Source organism: Geotrypetes seraphini, chromosome 17, assembly GCF_902459505.1.
Source record: "Geotrypetes seraphini chromosome 17, aGeoSer1.1, whole genome shotgun sequence".
Lineage (NCBI taxonomy): Eukaryota > Metazoa > Chordata > Amphibia > Gymnophiona > Dermophiidae > Geotrypetes > Geotrypetes seraphini.
In genome coordinates, this window is record NC_047100.1 from 37,047,166 (window position 1) to 37,074,652 (window position 27,487).

General features: G+C 44.3%; 1 protein-coding gene and 3 non-coding genes across 5 annotated transcripts in view; all 4 read right to left on the reverse strand.

Moving 5' to 3' along the window:
* The window catches only part of GNL3 (G protein nucleolar 3), an 84,087-nt gene that overhangs the window by 29,095 nt on the left and 27,505 nt on the right, over positions 1-27,487 (reverse strand). The window contains exons 6-12 of one of the 2 annotated variants that reach the window (XM_033926227.1): positions 24,122-24,257; positions 21,302-21,405; positions 19,893-20,025; positions 18,727-18,814; positions 8,503-8,668; positions 4,158-4,300; positions 2,607-2,743 (exon numbers count right to left, since the gene is read on the reverse strand). In XM_033926227.1, the coding sequence (XP_033782118.1) occupies positions 2,607-2,743; positions 4,158-4,300; positions 8,503-8,668; positions 18,727-18,814; positions 19,893-20,025; positions 21,302-21,405; positions 24,122-24,257 (907 nt within the window). Of the gene's footprint in view, positions 1-2,606; positions 2,744-4,157; positions 4,301-8,502; positions 8,669-18,726; positions 18,815-19,892; positions 20,029-21,301; positions 21,406-24,121; positions 24,258-27,487 lie in introns of both variants that reach the window. The other variant, XM_033926226.1, reaches the window with a different exon arrangement.
* On the reverse strand, positions 2,986-3,056 carry LOC117351485. Its single transcript, XR_004537436.1, has one exon. It is a non-coding gene; the product is annotated as a small nucleolar RNA SNORD19 (small nucleolar RNA).
* On the reverse strand, positions 6,446-6,518 carry LOC117351486. The gene has a single exon (XR_004537437.1). It is a non-coding gene; the product is annotated as a small nucleolar RNA SNORD19 (small nucleolar RNA).
* Positions 23,997-24,069, reverse strand: LOC117351484. Its single transcript, XR_004537435.1, has one exon. It is a non-coding gene; the product is annotated as a small nucleolar RNA SNORD19 (small nucleolar RNA).

Genomic DNA, 27,487 nt, shown 5'->3' on the forward strand with positions numbered 1-27,487 from the left:
TCTCTCAATGTACAGCAACTCCTCCAGCCCCTTAACCATTTTAGTTGCTCTTCTCTGGACCCTTTCAAGTAGTACTGTGTCCATCTTCATGGACGGTGACCAGTGCTGGACGCAGTATTCCAGATGAGGGCGTACCATGGCCCGGTAGAGCGGCATGATAACCTTCTCCAATCTGTTCGTGATCCCCTTCTTAATCATTCCTAGCATCCTATTCGCCCTTTTTGCCGCTGCCGCGCATGGCTTCGTCAACCTGTCAACCAGTAGTGCCAAATCTCTTTCCTGGGGGGGGGGGGGGTCTCTTCAAGAAACACTCTGGACATCCTGCATTTGTGTATAATATTTTTATTACCGACATGCATCACCTTACACTTATCCATAATAAGAACATAAGAAAGGCTACTTGCTACTGGTAGCTACTAACAAAAACATCTGAACAGTAAAATCCATCAAACACCTCTCACAAAAGCTCATACAGAGCTTTACTGAGGGCCTGTAACACCAAGTTAAGATCCAACTTCAGGAATGACTGTCGTAGAGGAGGATGCAGCTGCAATCCTTTCAAAAATTTGGTGACAACTGGATGAATGGTTAAGGAAATCTCTTCTACTCAAGCCCTAAAACACAAGAGAGTCTTGCTACTTATACTTTGAGGCAGCCAACAGCCAAACCCCTCTAGAGACTGTCCTGGAGACACACTAGGACCACTGACAGTGGAGCCTTCATCAGCTCCACATTCTCATTAGCATACCAGTGCTAAAAGGCATAGGCTGCAACAGTTTCTTAGATCTGAGAAGGGTAGCAATAATCACTTCCAAGTAGCTCTTCTGAGCTAAGGCCATGCATTCAAGAGTCATGCCACAAGCCCAAAGTGTTCCAGATCCTCCAGGGCATCTGGATTCTGCAAGAACAGAGTTAAATGGAGTAGTAGTTTGAGACACTTATCCCTGTATAGATGAACGAAATCAGAGTACCACAGCCGACATGGCCAATCTGGAGCAACCAGAATTACCAACACTGGATGATTCACTATTCTTCAAATGACCTGGTCCACCATGGGGCATGGAGGAAAAATGTACAACAGTCCCTTTCTGGCCAATGTACTCAAATGATTTAGAAACGGGGACGAAATGCAAAATAATAAAATTCGCAGACGACACCAAACTATTTAATGGGGCTGGGACTACAGAGGAATGCAAAGATTTACAAAGGGACCTGAACAAACTAGGGGAGTGGGTGACGAGATGGCAGATGAAGTTCAATGTAGAGAAATGTAAGGTCTTGCACGTGGGAAACAGAAACCCGAGGTACAGCTACATGATGGGAGGGCTGTTATTGAGTGAGAGTACCCAAGAAAGGGTCTTGGGGGTATTAGTGGACAAGACAATGAAGCCCTCGGCACAGTGCGCAGCGGCCTCTAAGAAAGCAAATAGAATGCTAGGTATAATCAAGAAGGGTATTACAACCAGAACGAAAGAAGTTATCCTATGAGCCTGGGAATATGTAAGTAAGTCTCTAACAAATCTAGAGAGGCAAGAAATTTCCCTGGTGCCACCGAAGCTATGACTGAACCCAGCATCTCCATTTGGAATCAATGCACCTTCAGCTCTGCATTGACAGACTTCAGATCTTGACTGGACTTGTGATCCGAGTCTTTCTTGGGCACAATGAAATAATAATAATTTTATTTTTTATATACCGCCTAGCAAAGAATACAATTTAAAATGTTAATACATCAGATAATAAAACATAAGAAATCTATGGAGTATTTGACCAAGCCCAATTCTTCAGGCGGTATGGGCTCTATGGCCTGAACATCCAGAAGCTGTGTTACCGTTGCTAGGACTCTGACCGCTTTCTCTGGCCAAATGGTTAGCGAGTCCACAAATAGGTCCCGTGGAGGATAAAAATTGAAGGTTGTATCCCATGTCCAGTAGCCAGTGCTCTGAGCAATTCCTTGCCCAAGTCTCCCAAGAAGCAAACAACCTCCCTCCAAATCAGATGGGGTTTAGAGACCAGCCTGGCATCTTGGAGACTACTGCAGGGTGCTCACTAGGGATCTAATCTTTCCTGGAGACTCCAAACCTGGTGAGATCCTTGAAACGATCTAAAGGCAGCGGATCCCGCTGATGACTGAGGAGACCATCTAGAACCCCAAAAGGAATTATGACCTGACCCCCCACCCCCCCAGGGCCCATGGTCTGCTATCTGGATGGACTTCAGGCAATAATCTGCCACAATAGCCAAAAGATTGTTCAGTACTTTCCTAAAGAGCATTTGGCCCTTGAATGGAAGACTACATGCCTCTCAGTTCAGATGAATAACCCAAAATAAAAAATCTAAATCAGAACAGATCAGAAAGACAGCTTCCAATTCGCTTGTAAAAGGAAAAACTGAGAAGATGGGGCACAGTCCAGAGATGCAGGAGGCGGAACTGAGAGAAAAAGGTAGATGATGTTTCCTACAAACTCACGCGTAAAGGAGAATAACTCATTGGTTCAAGACTTGTATGCCTTTTGGACTAGAATATCTCATTGTATGGTTAAAAAAGTAATTCTCACTTCCAATAGATAGTTACTTAAGCACAATCATTGCTAGGAGATGCTCACATTTAAGGGTACTCAAGTTGTTTTGCTGCAGCTCTTGGAAGTCAACTCTTTGCCATGTGTCTTCTTTCAGCTTCTGGCTAAGATTTGATGGTAGACTGAGGGATGCAGGAGGCTGGGAATGGTAACTTATTTTAGCACTAGAAAAGAAAATATCAAACAAAATTGGGAGGGGGGGGAAATGATAAATACTCAATAAGCAATAAATGCTGAAGCAGGTCTGATATAAAAAAAAATTACACATATATAAAAGTTACTGTTTCTTCAATAGTGGTCTCAAACTTGTGGCCCGACAGGTACTATTTTGAGGCTCCTTGGTATGTTTATCATAATCACAAAAGTGAAACTGGACTGGTAACATTTACAGCATTAGATACTGCTATGCAGAGCAAGATCAGAGTTGGATCTGACAGTCTTCACTGGTATCAGATAACATTAATATCCTCACTTCTTGCTCTGGCATAGTGTACTGCAGAAAATAACTTACACCAAGGTACCTTTAATAAAGCATTATTACACTGTATATGGCAGAACACTGAGATCTAGGAATGACTTGCTAAGATGGGCAAGACTTGGGCAGATTAGGTTCTATTTGCAAGCTCTCTCTTCCCAGACCAATGCTTTCTCTTCCAATATTCTATGTGTTAGATTATTTCTATGCATTATATTCTCTCTGTGTGTTAATACTGACATATAAGTGAGTTCATTTTGCTGCCCCTCAATCTCTCTCCTTTTACACCTCCCAGAAAACTCCATTCCTCAGAGAAGCTGCTCTTGGCTATATCCTTCTCCTCCACTGCCAATTCCAAACTTCGTTCCTTTCATCTGTCTCTATGCCTTGAATAAATTACCCGAGTTTGTCTGCCAAACCCCTTCCCTTGTTTAAAAGACTGAAAACCCACTTTTTTTAATATATAGCCTTCAATCCATAACCCTACTCCCTGCTGCCCACCATCTTAGCCTGCAGATTATCTATTCCCCCCTCCCTAACTGTATCCATGGCATCCTGTTTGTCTATTTAGATTGTAAGCTCCTTCGAGCAGGGACTGTCTTCTTCGTGACTCTGTATAGGGCCGCGTACATCTGTTAGCGCTGTAGAAATAATTAATAGTAGTAGTATATCCATCTTTGAATATAAGCAGCTATACTCTTATCTAGAACTCAAATGCTTCTTTATGAGCAAATTGGCCTCAAGTGCCCCTCTTGTTCTAAGACACAGGAGCAGTGAATGACTTGGAACAAGGGGGGGGGGAGCTGGCTTGCACTACCTCGGTGCTTAGCCCAGTCCCCAGAACACACACAGCAAGGATATCCACAATGAATATGCATACCAAGGAGGCAATGCATGGAAACCTCATGCATATTTAGCTGTGGATATGTTGATAACCCACTTGGCTTAGTGGGCTCCGAGGACTGGGTTGAGAACTACCTTGTCAAGTCTTAAAAAAGCAAAACAGTACATTTGAAATATGCAAAAAATCCAGCAGACTCATTATATTCAGTTGTTTAATATAAAATCCCAGAACAAGTCTCAATGATGCAGACAGAATTTACCCACTCCAGTCGCTTAGCAGTAACCTAGCAGCACCTTCTGTGTCGGGAATGCCGCCCTTTTTCAGCATGCCCCGTTTGCGAGCCAGAAGAGTCAGAAACTCCAGATGACTTTTGAAGTCTGCAACATTGTACTGCAGAATTATCTGAAACAAATGCACACACAAAAGAAGTACGATAAACTATGCCTTAAAAAAACCTCCATTAAGACACCAGCCTAAAATACTTTACTGCGAGTACGTAAAAAGCAAATAAACTGGGAAACCATGCTCTATGTATTTTTTGCTCTCTTCTTCCTTCCCAACACTTACCTATCAATCTTATCTAAAAGATTTGTCTGTCATCTTCCTGATCATTTAAGGCAAATTAATCTAAAGAGTAGCAATCTTAGTACAAATTAAAATTATTAAAAAAAAAATTTTTTTTTATTAATTTTAAGATAAATCATCAAGATATACAAATCAGTAGAAATACAATTAATATACAATTCAAAGTTCTTAACAGAAAACATAAAATTGCAATCTTTATCCTTAACAGAACTTACCTTACCCATATATACCAGTGAAGAAAAAGTTAAAAAATTTAGTCTTAATTTCCTTGAATCCTCCAAGACCAGTCCACACCAGTGGGTTATAACCCTCTGACCAGCAGACGGAAGCAGAAAAAACAAAACAGATTAGCTCCAGGTCGCACCTGCTATTATACTGGTGATGCCACCAGAACTCATCTATTCTTTCTCTACCTTCATCTGCTGGTCAGGGGATATAACCCACTGGTCTAGATAGATGATATGGAAACGATCAATATTGAAACACCATGGTCAATATTTTTTTAAGCACTCAAAATGACATGGCAGTGCCATTTAAATATTTTACTATAGATTGTCCGAAAGCCAAAAGTTTTAGCAGAAACTGGATCTGCAACCAAAAACTCGCCACTTGGTTTTGGTTGAAATCGAATACTAAAATGAAACTGACACTGCCTGCCACCTTTTGACCAAAATGTGATCCGTTCTGGACCTCCTGCCAATGGCAGCCACCCACCCCAGCAGCAACCCCCTTCCTGGGCCTACCATGCCATTGGTGGATAGTGGGTGTAGGAACAATCCTGACTCACTCTACTTCTGGGACTTCAAGCAGCAGCAGTGTTGGACTGTTGTGGGAAGTCCCAGCAACCATATTGAGATCTGAACTGGTATAAGCAGGAACAATCTCAATATGGCTGCAGGGACCTCCCATGGCAGTCTGAGGCTGCCGCTCAAAGTCCCAGATGCTATTGTGAAGAAGCAGCAGCATCAGGCAGGAAAACATGGTCTTCATGCCTGTTCTTGAAAAAACAGAATAACCTTTACTGGGTCAGACCAACGGTCCATCTATCCCAGAATCCTGTTTTCACGGTGGCCAATCCAGGTCACAAGTACCTGGCAAAAACCCAAACAGTAGCAACATTCCATGTTACCAATCCAGGACAAACAGACTTTAAAGGTAGGCCCAGGGAGGGCCCATAGGTGGACAGGTCTGGGGAGCAAGGGTTTGGTTTCATCCAAAAATTCACTGGGAAATATTCATAAATTTAAGAAAATTTGGGAACCATTGACTCGTTATTCCAATGATCAGATTTCATAGCACATTAATAATGGTCATATTAGATTGGGGAGGGGAGGGGAATGTATATTATATGGATTTAAGAAATGAAAAAAGGGGAGGGTTATATTTTATATGATAAATTGAATTATTTGTAACCACAATTTTTCATGTATTAATTGATGTTTTATGTACAATTAAAATATTGTAAGAATGAAAAATTTATAAATAAAATATAAAAAAAAACAAAAAAACAAAAACAAAAATTCACTGGCATTTTCAACAAACCCGAACTTGGATTTTGGCCAGAATCCCTACAACATAAATAAGTTACACTCCGTGACACTATTTGGATACTGGTGCTGAAAAATCATGAACTACACTTCTCCGGTAGTGTTAGCTAGGCCAGATGTCTTAATCTGACAGTATTAGAAGATATTATATTGCAAGAAGGAGCTATATAATCTATTTTTCTTCAATGTTTACCTTTATATCCTACCTCCAGGGGGTTCTAGTCTTGATCTTCTCCTTAGTTATGGGTAGAACTGGACGTGTGCATCAATTAAGTTTGTTTAATTAGTTGTGATTAATTATGGCCTGCTTATTACATCTCTAACCAAGGATGAGGTTATTTCCCCAATTATTCATAAACAAAAACAAACAATGATTCTTTCCACAGTAAATACATATTCTGGATATATTAAGTGCACACTGGGCAAGATCAGAGTTGGATCTGACAGTCTTCACCATATCAGAGACAATCTTTGCCTCATCATTTCTTGCTCAGGCACAATGTGCTAAAGGAAACAGGACCACAAAATAAATGAATGAAAAATTAAGAACTAGGCAGAAAGTTGTCCAAATTTAAGACGCCAAGTACAAGCACACACAAAACTCATTCCGCTGCAGGTTCTACAGAAACCAATGGGATAATCCACTTTTACTGAAATAATTAGCCAAGTGGCACATTGGGAAAGATTTGAACAGCTAACCACCCGACTATCGCACTTGCTGGGGGAGAGGTGTGCATACATGACTCTTACAAAACTACAAAGACCCTAAGGCAATCCTGTGCCGTCACTTTAGCTGATTAGGGGAGAGAGTCTGCAGCGTATGACGATCATATGAAAACTAAACTTTAGCCTTGCCATAAGTTATCAGCGTAAATACAGAAGCTAGAAAAGTTCAGTTTCTCACCAATTCCCCTCACTCCATAACATAATAAAATTTCTTATATACCGCAGCTACCTCACGGTTCTGTGCGGTTAACAAATATTAAAACAAAGTGCACACGGTATAAGCATAGTTACCGTATTTGTCGCTCCATAAGACGCACTTTTCTCCCCCCAAAAAATGGTGTGTCTTTTAAAGTGAATGCAACCCCCCCCCCACCTACTTTCTACTGGGCGATTTCTCTCATCAATCCTCCGATGCTTACCAGGTTGAGGGCGGAGCATTGTGGGTGTTGTGATGGAGGAGGAGGAGATAAGCAGGTAGTGATGGGAGGGAGGTAAAAACGCCACACTCGAACACGAAGCATGAGCTCCATTCTTTCCACTCCGAGTGCCTTGTTCAGTGAGGGCCTGCCTCCCAACTCCAGTCTGGGAAGGTGGAGAAGGATGAGCGCTAGGCGCCCAGACAAAACACCTTGCAGCTTGTTCGGTACGCTCCATCCCGCCCCTTTTCCTATAGCAAGAGGTGGTGGAGGGGGAAGTAGCATCGACAGCAGAGATGGCCACGTGCACAGGGGCGGAGCTGTACACCTCTAAATAACCGCAGCCCCACAGTGTGAGGAGAGTCCTTTCGGCTCTGCTCTCCTGCTGTGTGATATTCTGCTTCAGCTCATTGGTCTCTGCCCGATGGTGGCGTTGTTTCCTTGCCGCTGTTCTCACCTCCTTCTCGGAGTCCGATGCAAAAGAACCGAAACCAGAGCCCCCAGCGAATCGGCTCTATTGGGAGCGGTTGACTGTTTCACCCTGAAGCTATTCCTTTGCCAGAAATGGCAGTCTTGACTCTACTCCCTCTCATCAGGAGCGTGGAGTCTATGAGGCCCGACATTGGGAGATCTTCTGTGGCCAGCCTGCCCTCCTTTCTCTCAGGTATTTTGCTTTTCTACCAGTTATTTTTTATTTTATCTTTCATTCTTTTAACATATAGTTTGTACTAACTACTTCTTAGGCACTCTAGCTATATTGTAATCCTAATTTACCTAAGTGCCTTCATGGAAATTGTTTTTTTTACTTATCACAATAAAATTTTATTTTTCTTCTTGTTGTACTTATTTTTATAACCGCATCGAACCGAAAGAAATTTTGTGGTATATAAAGTTTTATGTTAAAAGTGATGATTGATGGAGGGGGGCTGTAATGGAATTTAAAGGTTCTGGGTATATATTAGTATACAATTGGGTTCTGAATGTGTTTTTTTCTTGTTTTCCTCCTCTAAATCTAGGGTGCGTCTTATGGAGCGGAAAATATGGTAATTAATCAAAATATATCAGTCTTTATACATTTTCTAAATGCCAAATAAGAAGTAGAGATAGAAAGATACATACTAATTTGTTTATCCTGTAATGCTGCCTGATACGCTAAGATCTTACTATAGAAACATTTATACCCACGTCCTTTTACAGCTGAACTTAGAGCACTCTTGCCTCTATTGGCAAATGCACGTTTATGGTAATACTGTGTCAAGTGATCGGATCTTTTCAGTATTCTGGATAATCTGCAACCTTTTGAGATTTTTCTTGGATATCCTTCACTTACCTGCTGTTTATTACAGTGTTGCAAAATGGCATCAACAGCATTCTCTTCATCAATAGTAGATATAGCTCTCATAGCAAGAGTGACAGCAGAGCTGGAAGGAGATACAGTAATGCCAGGGCTGTCCAAGACCCTGACTTGCCCATCAATTTTTACTTCTTGCATGCACCTACAGGGAAAGAAACACCTTGCTATTACCAGAGAGGTGAACATTCACAGCAGGAGCTCTTAACCAGATGTGCAGAAAGAAGTCATCCGAGGTGTGGAGAAGGGTCTTGAAGAAAATGACCAGCTTCTAGACAGTTTCTATGAATTACCTCAGATTTCAACAGTTACATACAGTGCTACACAAATTGAACGGTAACGTTAAGAGAGACTTCTTTGGTGGTATAAACTGAACCACCAGTTTTTACATGTTAGCTATTAGCAGTGCCAACTGACCATGGTTAGCGAGAGATGCCATTATCAGCAGTCACTAGTGGACACATGGTGAAAGGGTGTCAAAACCAGAAAAGGTTAAGAACTCCTGATTTACAAGGACAGAATTGATGGAAAACAAACATCTTTAGTGTTCTCAACCTCACAGATCTTTGGTTTAATACAGTATGGCAGTTTTTTATGTATTAAATATAAACATGAAAATCCAGCCTCCCATAATACAACTCCCCCCCCTCAAAAAAAAAAATAAAAAAAAAATATATATTTATTTATTGATACTCGTGTCATTTGAGTAACAGCAACAACTGAATATAGACTACAACATACGGTTTGCAGGGGAGACCATGACCAGGTCAAACAGACTGTAGAAACAATCACTAGGTCTTTTATTAGAACCAGTTCAAGCTACATCGTGCCGGTATTCTTTTAATTTAAAACATATCAGTCTTCATTAAGCATAAAAATATTCCGAGTGTTAATTATGCTGTGTGTTAGATGATATCGACTCATGTTTTGAGTCCTAGCAACTTGATGAAAATCATCACGTCTTTGTGGCAGAATACAGAAGTAAATTGCCGGACCTTTCTTCTGCACAGTATGACTTCGATGTCGCATCACTTTCCTTCCAAGCATGAATCTGGAACAATACTCTAAGTCAGTGATTCCCAACCCTGTCCTGGAGGAACACCAGGCCAATCGGGTTTTCAGGCTAGCCCTAATGAATATGCATGAGAGAGATTTGCATATGATGGAAGTGATAGGCATGCAAATTTGCTTCATGCATATTCATTAGGGCTAGCCTGAAAACCCAATTGGCCTGGTGTTCCTCCAGGACAGGGTTGGGAATCGCTGCTCTAAGTGACTTTCTCCTTAACCATTTGTCATACCAATCATTCAGATCACCACCGAGAATCCCTTTATTTGACAAATTTGTTTAACTTCCTTAATCGTTCTTTCCTCTACATCTTCTGGCATGCTCCTCTTGTATAGAACTACGTTACATGCCTGTCTGTTTCCAACCTACTTCATACTCATGAAGTATGCAACTTAGTTGCATTCTCTCTTGTTGTAAACCCTCTTGAACTGTAAGGTATGACGGGATATAAAGCAATGTTACTTACCGTAACAGTTGTTATCCAGGGACAGCAGGCAGCTATTCTCACTAGTGGGTGATGTCATCCGACAGAGCCCCGATACGGACATCTTGCAAGCATGTCTTGCTTGAAGAAACTCAGAAGTTTCGAGATGCCCGCACCACGCATGCGCCAGTGCCTTCCCGCCCGATGTACCGGGCGTGTCTCCTCAGTTCAGGTAGCTAGCCTGAGAAGCCAACCCAGGGGAGGTGGGTGGGACGTGAGAATAGCTGCCTACTGTCCCTGGATAACAACTGTTACGGTAAGTAACATTGCTTTATCCCAGGACAAGCAGGCAGGTATTCTCACTAGTGGGTGACCTCCAAGCTAACCCCAAGGGGATGGTGGGAGAGTTGGCAACTTAAGAGAACAAATTTTGTAACACTGTTTGGTCAAACTGTCCATCCCGTCTGGAGAAAGTATCCAGACAATAATGAGAGGTGAATGTATGAACCGAGGACCAAGTGGCAGCCTTACAAATCTCCTCAATCGGTGTCGATCTGAGGAAGGCTACAGAGGCTGCCATTGCTCTGACCTTATGGGCTGTGACCTTACAGGGAAGGGATAATCCAGCCTGGGCATAGCAGGAAGAGATACAAGCCGCCATCCAGTTAGAGATGGTGCGCTTCGATACAGGGCGTCCCAACTTGTTTGGATCAAAGGAGACAAAAAGTTGAGGAACAGTTCTGTGTGGCTTTGTGCGATCCAAGTAGAAAGCTAAAGAACGTTTACAGTCCAGAGTGTGTAAAGCAGATTCCCCAGGGTGAGAATGAGGCTTTGGAAAGAACACTGGAAGCACGATGGATTGGTTGATGTGAAATTCAGAGACCACTTTAGGCAAGAATTTTGGATGAGTACGAAAAACCACCTTATCATGATGGAATACAGTGAACGGTGGATCCGCCACTAGGGCCTGAAGCTCACTGACGTGAGGGCCACCAGAAAAACCACTTTCCAGGTGAGATACTTAAGTGGAGCCTTGTTGAGAGGTTCAAACGGAGGCTTCATAAGATGAGACAGGACAACATTGAGATCCCAAACCACAGGAGGAGGTTTGATAGGAGGGTTGACATGAAAAAGACCTTTCATAAATCTGGAAACCACAGGATGAGCAGACAAAGGTTTCCCCTGTAGAGGCTGATGGAAAGCCGCAATAGCACTCAGGTGGACTCGTATAGAGGTAGACTTGAGACCAGACTGAGACAGGTGTAGAAGATAGTCCAATACAGAAGGTAAGGAAGCTCGCTGAGGTTCCGTGGCATTGGAAACACACCAGGAAGAGAATCTAGTCCATTTTTGGGAATAGCATTGTCGAGTAGCAGGCTTCCTGGAAGCCTCCAAGACCTCCCTCACTGCTTGAGAAAACTGGTGAGGAATTATGTTGAAAGGAACCAAGCTGTCAGGTGGAGGGACTGCAGGTTGGGATGAAGTAGTGAACCTTGATGTTGAGTAAGTAGTGAAGGAAACACTGGAAGAAGTACTGGCTCCCTGCTGCTCTAGTTGAAGTAGAAGGGAGTACCAAGGTTGTCTGGGCCACCGAGGAGCAATCAGAATCATGGTGGCATGGTCTGATCTCAACTTGACCAGAGTCTTTTGAATGAGAGGAAATGGAGGAAACGCATATAGGAAGCGATACCCCCAATCCAGTAGAAAGGCGTCTGCCTCGAGGCGATGGGGAGTGTAGATCCTGGAGCAAAACTGAGGCAGTTTGAAGTTGTGGGGAGCTGCAAAGAGGTCTATCTGAGGCGTTCCCCACTGAGCAAAGATCTGATGAATGGGGTCGGAGTGGAGCGTCCATTCGTGAGGCTGGAAAAGACGACTCAATTTGTCTGCCAAGACGTTGTCTTTCCCCTGAATGTAGACAGCTTTGAGGAAGGTGTTGTGGCGAACGCCAATCCCAGACTCGAAGAGCTTCCTGGCAAAGAGGGGCCGAGCCCGTGCCCCCTTGATTGTTGACTATAATTCAATGGCGACCTTGATTGTCTAGTCGCGAATAAGGACCACCCCTGTACGTGAAGATAGATGCTGGAAAGCTTATGGAGGGCATTTGAAGAGGGCTCTGAGCTCCAGAGATTGATTTGATTGGAGGACGTATCCGTCACTGGTCAGAACCCCTGAGTGTCGAAGACCATCCCGATGAGCCCCCCAAGCATAGTTCGATGAATCGGTCGTTGAGAACTTTCTGGTGGGGGAGGAGAGGTGAAACATCAAGACTAAACCTCTGGGATAGATTCGAAGAGGTCCTTCCACCAGAGAAGATTACTGCCGTAGAGCAGGCAGTGACTACAATGTGACGAAGACAACGTGGTCGGACACCTGAGTCCACTGCGATGCCAGGGTCCATTGAGGAAGTCTGAGTGATGTAAGTCTGGCAATAGGCGTACATGCCTAACTGTAGACCCGCCATGTGGCCCAAGAGGGAACCATCATGGTGTCTCGCTGAGATGGAATTGGCGAGAAGCCACCGCCTGGCAGAAGTAGAAGGAGAGCATCCATGCGTGGAGGAGGGAAGGAATGCTCGAAGTTGAATGGTATCCAGGACAGCCCCGAAAAAGGGAGAGACTGGGTGGGCTGAAGATGTGGCTTGGGAAAGTTGATCTCGAAGCCCAAACTCTGCAGGAAACAAATTGTAGTCAAGGTCGCCGAAATGGACCCCTGGAGCCGACGGCTGCCTTGATGAGCCAGTCATCGAGGTATGGAAACACCTGAAGACCCATGTTCCGGTAGTGCAGCGGCCACCACCACCAGACACTTCGTGAAGACTCTGGGAGACGAGGAAAGGCTGAATGGAAGCACCTCGATACTCAGATGTAGATTTCCCACCCGAAATCTGAGGAACTTGCGGGAGGCCGGATGAATAGGGATGTGAGTGTAGGCCTCCTTGAGGTCCAGAGAGCATAACCAATGTTCTGCTCAAGGAGGGGATAGAGAGAAGCCAGGGTCAGCCATGCTGACACCGCTCCTCTCTTGACCCCAAACACCTTGTTGAGGACTAGAAGGTCCAAAATAGGACGCAGATCGCCCGTCTTCTTTGGGACCAGGAAGTACCGGGAGTAAAACCCCTGGTTTTGCTGATCTAATGGAACCGGCTCGACGGCCCGAAGCAGAGCCTGAGCCTCCTGGAGGAGAAGAGCGGTCTGCGTCAAGTTGGAAGGATACTCTCTTGGCGGGAGGTCCGGGGGGACCTGTTGGAAACGAAGAGAGTATCCCTCTCTTACGATGGTGAGGACCCAAAGGTCCGTGGTGATTGTCTCCCATCGATGACAAAAATGATGGAGACGACCCTCAATGGGAAAAACGGGGGGAGACAGAACGAAGTCGGTTATGCTCCCTGGAAGAGAGTCAAAAAGGCTGAGTAGCCTTGGGTGCAGCCGGCATCTGAGGCTTCTGCTGAGGCTTCTGGGGAGGCTGTCTCTTCGCAGGTTGCCTCGCAGGAGGAGTCTGCCTCGGCTGATAACATCGCTGGTAAATCAGAGGCGGCCTAGAGGGCCGAGACTGTGAGGCTTGGGCTTAGGCCGTAGAATAGACCTGGAAAGGACTTCTCATGATCCGAAAGCCTCTTAGTAACAGTCCTCGATAGACTCATCGAACAGATCCGCCCCCCGCACAAGGCACATTTGCAAGTCTGTCTTGGAGATTCGGATCCATATCAATCGTACGAAGCCATGCCAGGCGACGCATTGGCGACCGAACAGGCCGCAGCACGTGCCCGGAGAGCTCGAAGACCATCGTAGGAGGATTGCATCAGCTGCAGGCGTAACTGGGAAAGGGTCGCCACCACCTCTTCAAACTCGAATCGAGCCTGAGCATCGATAAAAGGGATGAACTTGCGGAGCACCGGCAAGAAGAAGTCCAAATATGAAAAGAAGAAGAAATTGTAATTGAGCACTCGAGTCGCCATCATCGAGTTTTGGTAGATACGTCTACCAAATTTATCCATCGTCCTCCCTTCACGGCCCGGTGGTACTGAGGCGTAAACCTGGGAGGGATGAGATCGTTTGAGGGAGGACTCGACCAGAAGGGACTGATGAGATAGTTGTGCCCCCTCAAACCCTTTGTGGTGGACGATGCGGTATCGAGCATCCAACTTACTGGGAACTGCAGGGATGGAATATGGCATCTCAAAACAACGCATGAAAGTCTGGTCAAGCAGTTTATGCAGAGGAAGTCGGAGCGTCTCCGCCGGAGGGTGAGGCAAATGCATGGTGTCCAGATACTCCTTAGAATATCGAGAACCAGTGTCCAAAGTTACATCCAAGTCATCCGCCATCTGTCGGAGGAAGGAGGAAAAGGACAGTTGGTCCGCCAGCGCCGGCCGGCGAGACGGACTAGAAGCAGTGGAAGCCTCCGGGTCCAGAGAGAGCTGGGAGCGGCAAGGAGAATAGGAGGTAGATGGTTCCTCATTACTCCGTCCTTCAGGCGGGGATAAATCCGACGAGGAGTATCCCATACGCTGGATCTTCTTTTGCGGGGACACCTCCGAATGACGTGAGGAGTGTTGAGATCGATGCCCCTCCCGGTGACGGGATGGGGAACGAGATCTTCTATGCATCGCAACGATCCCCCCCGAAGCCTCCAAGGAATGGATGGGACTAGAATGCAGTGGATCGCAGAGGTGGCAAGGATGCGGACTCACGGCAGTGCAACCCAGGTCTGGTATGGAGTGCGGAAGAACTCTTCCTGCGATGCGGTATGCCCAGGACATCCGATTATCAGGGGCTGACAAAGTACTCTGATGTCGAGGAGGCCGTGATGGGCTCCAAGGGCGGCATATCACTAAACGAAGCCCTGCCTGGAGGCCCCCACCGCCCTCCGTCGATCCTCCTCGTCGAGCAGAGAGATCGAACGACGAGGAGGAGGGGGAGGTGCCGCCCCCGGGACCGGGGAGGTCACCCTGAATGGAGGCGATAAGCCGGGGTCCCATAGACTGGCATAAAGCTCGACAAACTGAGCTTCCAGCAGGGATCGCAGCGAAGGCCGATATGGAGGGATCCGCACCGAAAGGGGGACCTCCAGCACGGTCTTCGCGCTCCTTTGTGGGCCAAGTGCTTCTGCATTGCTAGCTTTAGGCACTTTGATGACCACCGGAGGGACAGTGGAAGGCGGTACCTGAGCCAAGGAGACGGGGACAGGCACCGATGTCGAACTTGAGGCAAGAAGTCGGAGTGAACGATGCCGGCTTCACAATGCCAGATGCAGGAGTTGTCGATGCAGGTTATCGAACGGACCGCGAAACATCACAGAAGTTAGCAGGCAGACGGCTCCTTGGCAGTCCTCCATCTTAAACATCGACTCCCAAAGCAAGCAGCGCCGTTTGAACGAGCGCGCAGTGAGCGTGGAACAAGGCCGGCACGATTTCGGAACGTGTTCTGGACCAAGACACTGAAGACAGCGTCGATGCGGGTCCGTCAACGAAATCGCACGCTGGCACTTGCTGCACTTTTAAAACCGGTGATTGGCTGGGACATAGGCCGAAAAAAGTCGTCGCCGCAAGGTCGAAGGCGCTAGGCCTAAGCCACGAGGCCGGCCCGCCGGAACCGCCAGAAGAAATAATTTTAACTTTTTTTTTTTTTTTTTAAGAAAATATAAAGTAAAATTGAAAAAAATCAAATAAACAAAAAAAAACGCGGTACAAAGAAGGGCAAATTTACTGAAATTCAGTCAGCGCAGAATGAAGGTGAAGACTTCTCAGCTCCGCGGGAAAAGAAAAGAACTGAGGAGACACGCCCGGTACATCGGGCGGGAAGGGCACTGGCGCATGCGCGGTGCGGGCACTCCGAAACTTCTGAGTTTTCTTCAAGCAAGACATGCTTGCAAGATGTCCGTATCGGGCTCTGTCGGGATGACATCACCCACTAAGGAGAATACCTGCCTGCTTGTCCTGGAATAAATAAAGCTAATTATCATCAAACGCAATCCTCCATCTCCAACACTGCCCATCAGCTGCTCTCCAGATGGGTGGTTACATCGTTAGTGTTGACATCTCCGGCTAAAAACCATCCACGTTGAGAGGCCCTGCTGGTAGTGAAACTACCAATGGCATAGTTTTCAGCTTCACAAATATGTTCACGACAAGTCCAAGTACCAAGTGACTGCTTGCTCTGGATCGGTAGCACAGAATGTTGATATTCCTTGGCTTTTGGCCAGGTACTAGTGACCTGGATTGGCCGCGGTGGGAATGGCTACTGGGCTATGATGGAACCATTGGTCTGACCCAATAAGGGCTATTCTTATGTTCTAACTTAAAGGGTATCACGAAGTGTCTTCATGATTCTTCTGTGCGGGAAATAGGACTGTAATTTCCATTGTTAAGTAAGAAATAATGTCCTTTATCTGTGAATTGCATCTATAACTCTGGTACCTCATACATTTAAAATTATTAGCAACGTGTTATTTTGCAATGTTTAGTCATAGATCTGACATCCTCAGTTAATTCAAAACAAAAGCAGTTAAAATTATAACCTATGTGAAAAATAAAATGTAGATCACATTACAAATTACTGCTTGCCACGAAGAAGTGGAATATTGGCCTACCACACTGAGGAACCAGGTTTCCTAGCCCATTTTTCACTTCCACATATTCCTATAATAAAATTTATGTTCATTTAAAGTCAATTAATACCGTCCGTTTGGAATTATTAGAACAGGTATATTGTGGCATCCATTTTAATGAAGACAAACCTACACTAAGGAATGTGCTCTCAATAGTATCCCTGGGTTGCAGGGAACTTTACAGTTTTTGAACCGCTTAACAGTTGAAGCACTTATAACTCAGTGTGATATTTGCAAAAACTAATCTACCTTCGGTTGGCGGGTCTCCTGAAGCAGTCCGCCGAAACGGGCCACATCGGGAACCACTGGAAGTTGCATGTTCTGCATTTAAGTTAAGTACAATCTTCCTGAATGCAATCAGCATTATTTTTGGACTTTTAAAAATTCTGCAAAATACTCCATTTAAGTATTGAACATTTTCAAGCCTTGTTACCCTCAAAGTTGTTACTCATTTTTACTAAAACACAATGCTATGATTTGGAAATACTAGCTCTTGTTTCAAGAGAGGGTTACCTCCCTCTCTTTAGAGTTATAAGCCTCTGAGCAGAGTTACAGTTTTATGAGTACTTCTCTTGGAGGTTTAATTAGCTCGAGTCAGTTCTCTCTATTGCATCTCAATATGTATCAGGCAAGACATTTCCTTCACATGTTTTAAACCAGATACCTTTTTCATTTTCAGACATTTTCGTACCTAATATCAACCCTTTCTTTTGGCACTTTCTATTTGCATAGATGTGGCAGGAGGACAGTTGGCATCAGAGAAAGCTCTGAATATTATAACGATTTTTAGCATTTTTTCTATAATGATAGACTTTTTTATGTAATTTTTTACTTCTATTTTATACCTATTTATAGATGTATACCCATGTGTAAATTGCATATCAAATAAATGAATTATACAAATCTGTGCAAATAAACCCCACTCTTTAATACATGAAGGCTAATATAGGATGGCAATAGGGTGGTTTTTCTTTATTTAACTATTTTAACCTTCCTTAACCAGTATGTTAAACGCCTATTGGCTTTGGTCGCTATTTTCCTAGCACTTCTTTAATGTAGTAAAAGCTTATAATCTAGCCTGATTCCAAACTGAGCCACACTTCATTTTTTTTAATAGCTTAGTTTAAATCCAGTATGGTTTTGTGCAGTTCTTCCAAACCACTAAGCTAAGAAAGGTCTGACAATAGGGAAACAGAGAGAAGTAGATGGTGGGAATGGCGTCAGAGGAACAGATAGTGAGTTTGGAGAAGACAGAAGATAAGCAGTTTTCTTGTATAAAGCAAAAGAGAAGGAAGAAAGGGAAGAGGTGACCAGGTGAACTTAAAAGTAACCTTTTGAATTTTTGTCATGGAAGTACTTGGGCCATTGTATGGGCAGAAAGCGGAGAAGTTAGGTGATGCAATTTGAGGGGGGAATTTGGTGTAGAAAAAAGTGATGGCAAGGGGTTAAGGGTAGGAGACGGATCATTTTTATTGTGGGATGGAAACTTGTTTCTTACTCTATATATCGCAGGAACATTTCCATTTTTTATAGTCTGTTGAAGAAACATCTCCCCTGCAAGAACTCCATGTGTTCTACCCTCCGTGAAACTTAAAGTCCAATAATTCCTGCCATGGAGCTTAGTAATCAATATGGGTGAGCCATGTTTATTTTTTTAACCTACTTTTATAGATGAAAGTGGATTACATCCCCCCTTTAACTCTCTCCAACCAAAACTGTTTCACTGCATCCCAGATATGGGAGCAATGACTAATATTAACAATGTTAACTCCCACACATGAGCTGTACAATTCAGAAAAGCTCAGACTTAAATGCTTCTCAGTTACAGAACCAAGATGCTCAAAGAAACAAATACAATAAAAACATGAATAGATCCTACATCACATCAGTATGTTGCTCTTCAAGGGACAAGCAATACCCATCACTATTACAACCTTCACTGTTAACCCTGGGGAGCATGTAAGCTCTCATGAACCTCTTTATTAACGAAAGTCAAGAGAGGGTTTACAAAAATGAACCAAATCAATTAACACCGTTTTAAAAAGTAGCAAAGGAAAATGCTGCCTACTAAGGCACTTTTAATAATAAAAACGTAGCTACTCACTTTGTAGTACCCCTTGCTGGTCCAACATTACATACTTGCATTTGCTTCAAACTATTGATTAAGCTGCTCTTTCCAACATTGGGGAAGCCTGGAAAAAGAAAAGGACATAAGCCATACTGGAGTCAGACCAGAAGTGGCATGTGTTGCTCACAAATACTCTGAAGTTCTCAAACTTCTACTAAGCATTTCTATAGTGTTACTAGACATACGCAGTACTGTACATCAAAACACAGAAGAGTCCCTGCTCAAAAGAGCTTACAATCTAGTCAAGACAAACTGGACAAAAAGGTGCTTCAATACACTGTGCTCAGGTGGGGAAATCCCAGCGGGAATAAGACAAGACATGTACTGGTGCTTAGAAGGTGGGCTGGAGTTTAGAATTGAAAGCATATTCAAAGAAGGGGGCTTTGAGTCTGGATTTGAATACTGCCAGAGACGGAGCCCGACGTATCGAGTCAAGCAGTTTGTTCCAGGCATATGATGCAGAAAGGTAGAAGGAACGGAGTCTGGAGTTGGCTGTAGATAAGAGTACAGTTAAGAGGAAACTTACCCAATAAGCAGAGTGCCCGAGAAGTGTGTGTGTGTGGGGGGGAGGGGGGGAGAAGCGGTGTAGGAACCTGAGGAGACATTTGTGTAATGCCTGTTTAAGAGGTTTTTCCATGTGTAAAGCCAGTTTTACAAAGGCTTTTATAAAATTGAATAACTGCATATATATATTCAAAGTAAGAGGGCTCCTACATTTTCATGATCTTTATGTACGTGGTCTTGGAGCCATAATTTGAGCAGAGTGGAGGCAGAGTTGCAATGAATGCACATATTCTGTAAGACGTGGATATGTGAATAGAACACACAAACACTTTACACTTGTTTTCAAAGCAGGTGTAAATGTGTGTGCTATTGGGGCTGGTTCTGAGAACCTATTTTATAAAGCACATGGACACTTAGGCCTGGATTCTCTAGGCGCCGATGGCATGAAATCATACCTTTGGGAAAGACAGGCACTTACAAAATCCAGGCCTTACTGTATATTGTCCTTGTAAAACAGGAACCTTTATGTCCATGTTAGATCATTTCAACATTTGGCTACAGACACCATAATGACAGCCAGAGTTTAACAGATTTAACTTTAGGAATTTATACAGCTTCCTAAAGTAAGGAATGCTTACCTACTACTCCAACTTTTATGACCTGGTTCTGGGATTGGCAAAATCGTTTCAGAAGTTCCATCAGTATGTTACCTCCCCGGCAAGTATTACCTTTGGATATTTCTAAAATGCCAGATGTTTTGGGCTGCTTCCCCTGCTTTAAGACAAAATGTTACACCAAAACCCTCAGTAATGTAAGAAAAGTAGCCTTGGACTTTTTTCAAATGTTTGTTTTCACATGAAATAACTAAGAAAACCATGTACATTTGCAGGCAATGAGCATTCATTACAAGAACAGCATATCGCCAATTTTCGGTATTCAAGATTCTTTGCTGTACCCATCTATGCCTCCAGATTACAGCCTTCTAATACTCGGGGCTTTGGATGGCTGTTATATAACAGCCCATAATTTCCATGAGGAATCGCTCTATGAGCAACCCTTATAGGCTATGGTGAGCTCATTCCCTCCCCCCACAAAACACACTATACTCACCTGTCTACCACCCCAATAGCCCTTAAGGCTGCAGGTGGCACCTATATGACAAGAGTAGGGTTTGGGGGTGGTGGACATATTTTCCACCATAAACGTGGTGATTAGAGTGGCTTATGGGACTTGCTACTCCTCTCTATGGTTCACTAGCCCACCCACCAGGCTACTTAAAGACACCTGTGTGTGGGTCTACTAAGCTTTCCTATACCAGGTGCTGCTGTTCTGGAGATAGGTATGTACTTCTGTATTCTGAACTTTGTGGGGTGTGAGGGGGGTCATTGAACGGGAGCCTTTACTTTTATCTCTGCAGTGGTTATGTGGTCACTTTGGGTAGCCTTTTTAAAACAGTTCTAACTCAAAATGTGTAAGTTCCTTCCAGGATGTCTGCCAAAACATTTTGATTATCCCTGCAGGATGTCTAAGTGTAAACCTGCCCACCCGAATACCACCCATAACATTCCTCCCAAAATGCCCCTTTCAGCTCTGGACGCACAGTGGTCTAGAAGTCCTACTGGACGTCCAGAATGTTGGTTTCAAAAACTGACGCTTGGATGTCTTAATCAACAGGACGTACAAGTGCCGACTTAGGCGGGTGTTTTGATTATGAGTTCAGAGTGAACAATGTAATTCATCTTCTCAGAAAGATGCAAAAGATAAGGATATTTAAATCTTTGCTGAAACGGGACCCATGGTCTATCAGAGGCCTAGATACTAGCAAATACATACAAGTTCATGGAGAATTTATGGCATCTCATTTCACAATCATTCAGAGCTGCTGTTCTCAAAGTGGGCAGTGTGGCTCTAAACTGACCTCCTCAAAGAAAAATCATATGCGTATCTGTACAGCTTTGTAGAAATGCAAGCTGATGCCGTCATGTCCTGTGCCAGTTTACTATCGGATCATGTAAATAATGCGAACTTTCCAGAAGTTAGCACTCACCAGATTTCTGTCCTGCACCCGTGTTGCTGCTTTAAAAGCCACCGTTGGAATCTCCTTCCCGAAAAACTTCAACCATTTCCCCACAATTGACTTTGGCACTAGATCTTGAAAGTGAGACAAACATGTTACCACAAAATGCGAGCACCATATGCGGATGATAATTCAAATGCTTAGGCTAAAACAGGGCTATTTAATTCTGGAAGGCCAGATTTTCAGAATGTCCATAATAAATATGCAGGAAAGATTTGCATGTACTACCCTCCTTGGTGTGCAACTTTCTCTCATGCATATTCATTGTGGATATCCTGTAAATGGCCTGTGGACCTTGAAGACTGGAAGCCCCTTTCTACAACCTAGTGATCTGATATGGCCAATTAAAAAAAATGAAGCCCAGGCTGAAGAAAGGATTGAATTCCAGTCATGTAGTCAAATAAAGACAATATACATATATTGACAACTCCAGATTGGGCAATGCTGTAAACCAAGCAGTTAAAGTAGTCTGATGTTGGTTCATTTTCTCCATGTGGTGAAGAAAAGGCTTAGTAATAATTCCTTAGCACAGTGGTCTTAAACTCAAGCATTTTGGATTGGTAGGTACTTGGAGGGCCTCAGAAAAAAATATAGTTAATGTCTTATTAAAGAAATGACAATTTTGCATGAGGTAAAACTCTTTCCTTTTGGCTAAGTCTTAATAATAATATTGTCATTTATAGCTAAAGAGACAGATGATCAATAAACTGTTTTATTTTACTTTTATGATTATGATAAGCATACCGAGGGCCTCAAAATAGTACCTGGCGGGTCGCATGTGGCCCCTTGGCCGCAAGTTTGAGACCACTGCCTTGACAGGTCTATTAATAATATAACTGTGACATCTATGGGTAAGAATCAGGTTGCAGCCTGTGGCCCCTTACTGAGGCCTGTTGCAGTGATGGCTTTAAAACATGCACCTAATCAGGAAACTTCCCAGCAACTGTGACGGTAACTGTATGGTGCTTCCAATTCAGACTCTACCATAAGGAGAAACACCCAGTTCCGAGTTGGAAACTGTAATATGGAAGAGGCCAGTCCATTTCTTACCCACCATTTAAGCAGCAGTTTGAAAACTCAGCTGTTTGTTACTGCATTTTTGCGATTTGTCGGCTTTTGAAAAAAAGAATTTGTTTTACCATGTTTGCCATTGTACTCTTATGATTTATTAGTTGACACTTGAAAAGAAGAAATTGTTTTATTATGGAGATTTTACGTTATGGTTTGTTTTTATCTTATGTATGTTTTAATTGATGTAGACAGTTTACATACCACCTGACATCCCAGACACCTCCTGGAGCTGGGCACAAAATGGATCATTTTGTCCTTAGAAGCTCACAACCATTTGTAACAGGGTTCTGAAAGAAGCCTGGTGTATGGACTCCAGTCATAGATCAGACTAGACTGGTGGTGGCGGTGGGGTAGGGAGACAAGAAAATTCCTGGGTACAAACTTATATCCCGCCTAAAACCTAAGCGGGTTGCAAAAACATATTCTTAAGATACAAATAAATATAAACAATAATAAAATTTTTTTTAAAATGACTCAAACAGTACACCTCATCTAGCTTTTTTAAAGTGCTGCATATTGTCCATCATCCTTGGCTTAACACCATCCCTGGCATGAGTGATCTTTATATTTTGCACAGTATGGGATGACATAAATTTCTTTGGTATTGTACTACATCGGATTTTGGTTTATGTTGATAATTTTTGGTCAGCTATTATGTATTTGGCATTTGTGTTTTGTGTGCGACACCGAGGATAAATTTTCTAAATAGTGTTCAGTGGAGGGGATATGGATGTTGATCCTTTTTCTGTATTTGTACAGAATATTGTTTCTTTTTATACTTTAATAAAATGATTTCAATATAAAATCATAACTATTCAAGGCTTGTACAGATGGATTCAGACAAAGTTTGCAGGACTGGGGCAGACAACAGATACATTTTTTCCATGCAACCTAAACACGTCAGATGGCCTTTGTTTGCAGTTCCTGGGACTGGAGGTTAATAATCTCCTATAGGTTAAACAGAGGGCTGCCAACTGCAAGTTCTGACAATCCCCATTGGGCCTCTTTGGTTTACATTTACACAACCAAACCTTCCTTTTTGATTTTTGCTGGCATTTGACATACCAGCCAATGCCATCTGGCCTGCACTCACTGAATTTGCCAATTCATTCTGGAGATGTATTCGAAGATGTTAATAATATTTACTGTGCGCACAGTCATTTGCAACTCCTAATTCAGCCAACATAAATGTCATCTCCTAGAATGAACTCCACAGGACATTCATTTCTGTTCCCTGCTCATGTTTTCCCTCAGGCATCTGGTATACAAATCCTAATATCCATATTGGATCCTAAAGAAACCTTGAAATCTTTACATGCCTCAATATTTTTCACTGAATTGGCATAATAAGCATGGCTTAAAGGTTTTACCAGATGATCTTAGTACCTAAATCCATTAGGCTGGTGTGGGGGAGAGAGAGAAGTTTCAATGCAACTGTCAGACTTGCTCTGTGTCTGCAGGACACCTTAGAACAGCCTGAGGAACGTATACAAACCAAGCAACACCAGAGGCCATATTCTATTGCTCCTGGCATCCAGCATAAAACTCTCTCCTAGAAAGAACAATTGTGCAAGTTACCCAGATTACTTTCAGCAAGATGAGTGATCAGAGTTGGATCTTACAGTCTTCAGTAAAAGTCAGACTGCATTAGGTATTTTCTTCATTTCTGCTCATCGTATAAACTTTTTAGTTTGATCACCAGATTATTATTGTACTCACCAATTTTGTTTAGAACAAAAAGCAGCTTTTTGTTTCCTTCAGACTGCAGAACTGCTTGCTCCACTTGAGGACATCTAGAACCCTGAGGATCCCTGGCATCCAAGACCTCCAGAACTATATCTGATGCCTCAATCACCTACAAAAAACACAGCACTACAGTTTTACTGAAGACATTTTCCCTACCGGATCAATGCCGTTATTTTTTTGGAGTTTAAAACATAGGTCTAATGAACAAGATTACTCTCATTAAGAACATGAAAGTGAATAGAAACCAAATTATAAGGCAATAATAAATCCATTAAATAAAACTATACAATATTTCACCAAACATATTAGAGGGGGTAGGAGTTTTAAACTTTAGCCAACAGACAAAACCCCCCAAATCCATTCCAGTAACACTGTTAGAAAATGCATAGAACTAAAATCTGCTGTGAAAATGTCCCCATAGCTCACCAACTATGCCAGCTGAGCCATAGCCATTGTTCTTGTATTTCCCCGGCCCTAGAAATACTAGAACCCGCAGAAAATGCAAAATATTCACGTGTACAAAAACCACAATTGCTGCAGAAATACAGATAAGGTGGGAAACTGTGCTAGTCTAGAGAGGCTAACAGAAAGAAAATTAGCAGGTAAGAACCTAATTTCTCCTTCTGTATCGTCCTCTAGACCGGTACAATTCTTTACTGATGGGACGTACCATCAAAGGTGGGCCCCCCAGAGGGCCGACACCAGAAAGCACAGTTACTTACCGTAACAGGTGTATATCCAGGGACAGCAGGCAGATATTCTTTATGCATGGGTGACGTCACCGAGCGGAGCCCCGGTACGGACCTTTTTAACTAGAAAAGTTCTAGTTGGCCGCACCGCGCATAGCGTGAGTGCCTTCCCGCCTGACGGAGGAGTGCGTGGTCCCCAGTGAAGATAAGCCAGCTAAGAAGCCAAACCCGGGGAGGAGGGTGGGACGTAAGAATATCTGCCTGCTGTCCCTGGATAACACCTGTTACGGTAAGTAACTGTGCGTTATCCCAGGACAAGCAGGCAGCATATTCTTTACGCATGGGTGACCTCCAAGCTAACAGAGAGGGAGGAGGGATGGTTGGCCATTAGGAGAATAAATTTTGTAACACAGATTGGCCGAAGTGACCATCCCGTCTGGAGAAGGCATCCAGACAGTAGTGAGTAGTGAACGTGTGAACTGAGGACCAAGTGGCAGCCTTGCAGATTTCCTCGATGGGCGTGGAACGGAGGAAAGCCACAGAAGCAGCCATAGCTCGGACCCAGTGGGCCATGACAGCACCTTCCAGTGAGAGACCGGCCCGAGCATAAACAGAACGCAATACAGGCAGCAAGCCAGTTGGAAAGCGATCCGTTTAGAGACAGGACAACCCAGACGTTAGGATCGAAGGTCAGAAAGAGCTGAGGGACGAGCGGTGAGCCCTGGTACGATCAAGGTAGTATGCAAGGGCACGCTTTACAATCCAGCGTGTGCAACGCCTGTTCCCCCAGGATGAGAATGGGGTTTAGGGAAAAAGACAGGCAACACAATGGACTGGTTGAGGTGAAAAGCCGAGACCACCTTGGGAAGGAATTTAGGATGGGTACGCAGAAACCACCTTATCATGGTTGAAAAACAGTGAACGGTGGATCGGCGACCAGTGCATGCATTTCACTAACCCTCCTGGCAGAGGTGATGGCAATGAGGAAAAGCACCTTCCATGTTAGAATGTTTGAGCGAAGTTGTAGGCAAGAGGCATCAAAAGGGGTTTCAATGAGGACTGATAAAACCACATTCAGGTCCCAGACGACAGGAGGAGGCTTCAGAGGTGGTTTGACATTGAAAGAGGCCTCATCATGAACCGGGGAAAACAGTGGATGAGCCGTGAGAGGTTTTCCGAGGATAGGCTCATGAAACGCAGAGTGATGGCACTGAGGTGGACTCTGAATTGGAGGTAGACTTGAGGCCAGCCTCGGACAGAGAGAGCAAATAGTCCAGTACAGTTTCTCACCGCTAATGAGGTGGGGATCGTGATGATGCAGGAGACACCAAGAGGAGATACCGAGTCCACTTCTGATGGTAACATTGGAGGGTGGCCGGTTTCCTGGAGGCATCCAAAATGCGACGGACAGGCTGAGGACAGATTCTCTGGAGAGGTCAGCCCGAGAGAAACCAAGCTGTCAAGTGGAGCGAAGACAGATTGGGGTGCAGCAGAGATTGACGTTGCTGTGTAAGTAGAGTAGGAAACACAGAAGAGGAATGGGCTCCTGGAGCTGAGCTGAAGCAGGAGGGAGAACCAGTGTTGGCGAGGCCACCGAGGAGCGATGAGAATCATGGTGGCCCTGTCCTGCGGAGTTTGGATAATGTCCGCAACAATCAGAGGTAGTGGAGGAAAGGCATAGAGGAATCGATCCGTCCAGTCGAGCAGGAATGCATCTGGGGTCAGACGATGAGGAGAGAAGAGTCCTGGAACAGAACTGGGGCAGCTGATGGTTGTGAGGCGCTGCAAAGAGGTCCACCTGCGAGTGCCCAGCGAGCAAAGATGGAGTGGAGTGTTGAAGGGTCCAGCGTCCACTCGTGAGGTTGAAGGATGCTGCTGAGATGTCGCCAGGAGTTCTGTTCGCCCTGGATATAGACAGGCCTTGAGGAAGAGATGCGGGCCGTGGCCCAGGTCCAGATGCGTAGAGCCTCCAGACAAAGGAGGCAAGATCCGGTGCCGCCTTGCTTGTTATGGTAGTACATGGCGACTTGATATGTCTGTGCACAGGAGAAGAACCTGAGGGCAGAGAAATGCTGGAAGGCCTTGAGGGCGTAGAACAGGCTCTGAGTTCCAGAAATTGATGTGATGTTGACGCTTCCTGTGGGGTCCAGAGTCCCTGGGTGCGTAGATCTCGCATAGGGGGAGGCATCTGTGGTGATGATCATGGAGTGAGGGGGTAGATGAAAGAGCAGACCCCTGGAAAGATTTGAGGAGTTCAACCACCATTGAAGAGATTGCTGAAGAGACGATGTCACAGAGATGGGATGAGAAAGAAGATCCGTGGTCTGTGACCATTGGTTGGCGAGAGTCCATTGAGGTGTTCTGAGTTGGAGACGATGCCAGAGGAAGTACATGTACTGTCGAGGCCATGTGACCCAGGAGGACCATCATCTATCGGGCAGGAATGGATGATGCAGGGAGCACCTGACGACAGAGGTGGAGCAGGGTCCGCTGACGATCGGAGGGGAGAAATGCACTCCATTAGTGTGGTGTCGAGAACTGCTCCAATGAACTGAAGTCGCTGTGTAGGAAGCAGATGCGACTTGGGGTAGTTGATCTCGAACCCCAGGAGATGGAGGAGAGAGATGGTGTGATGAGTAGGCTTGTAGCA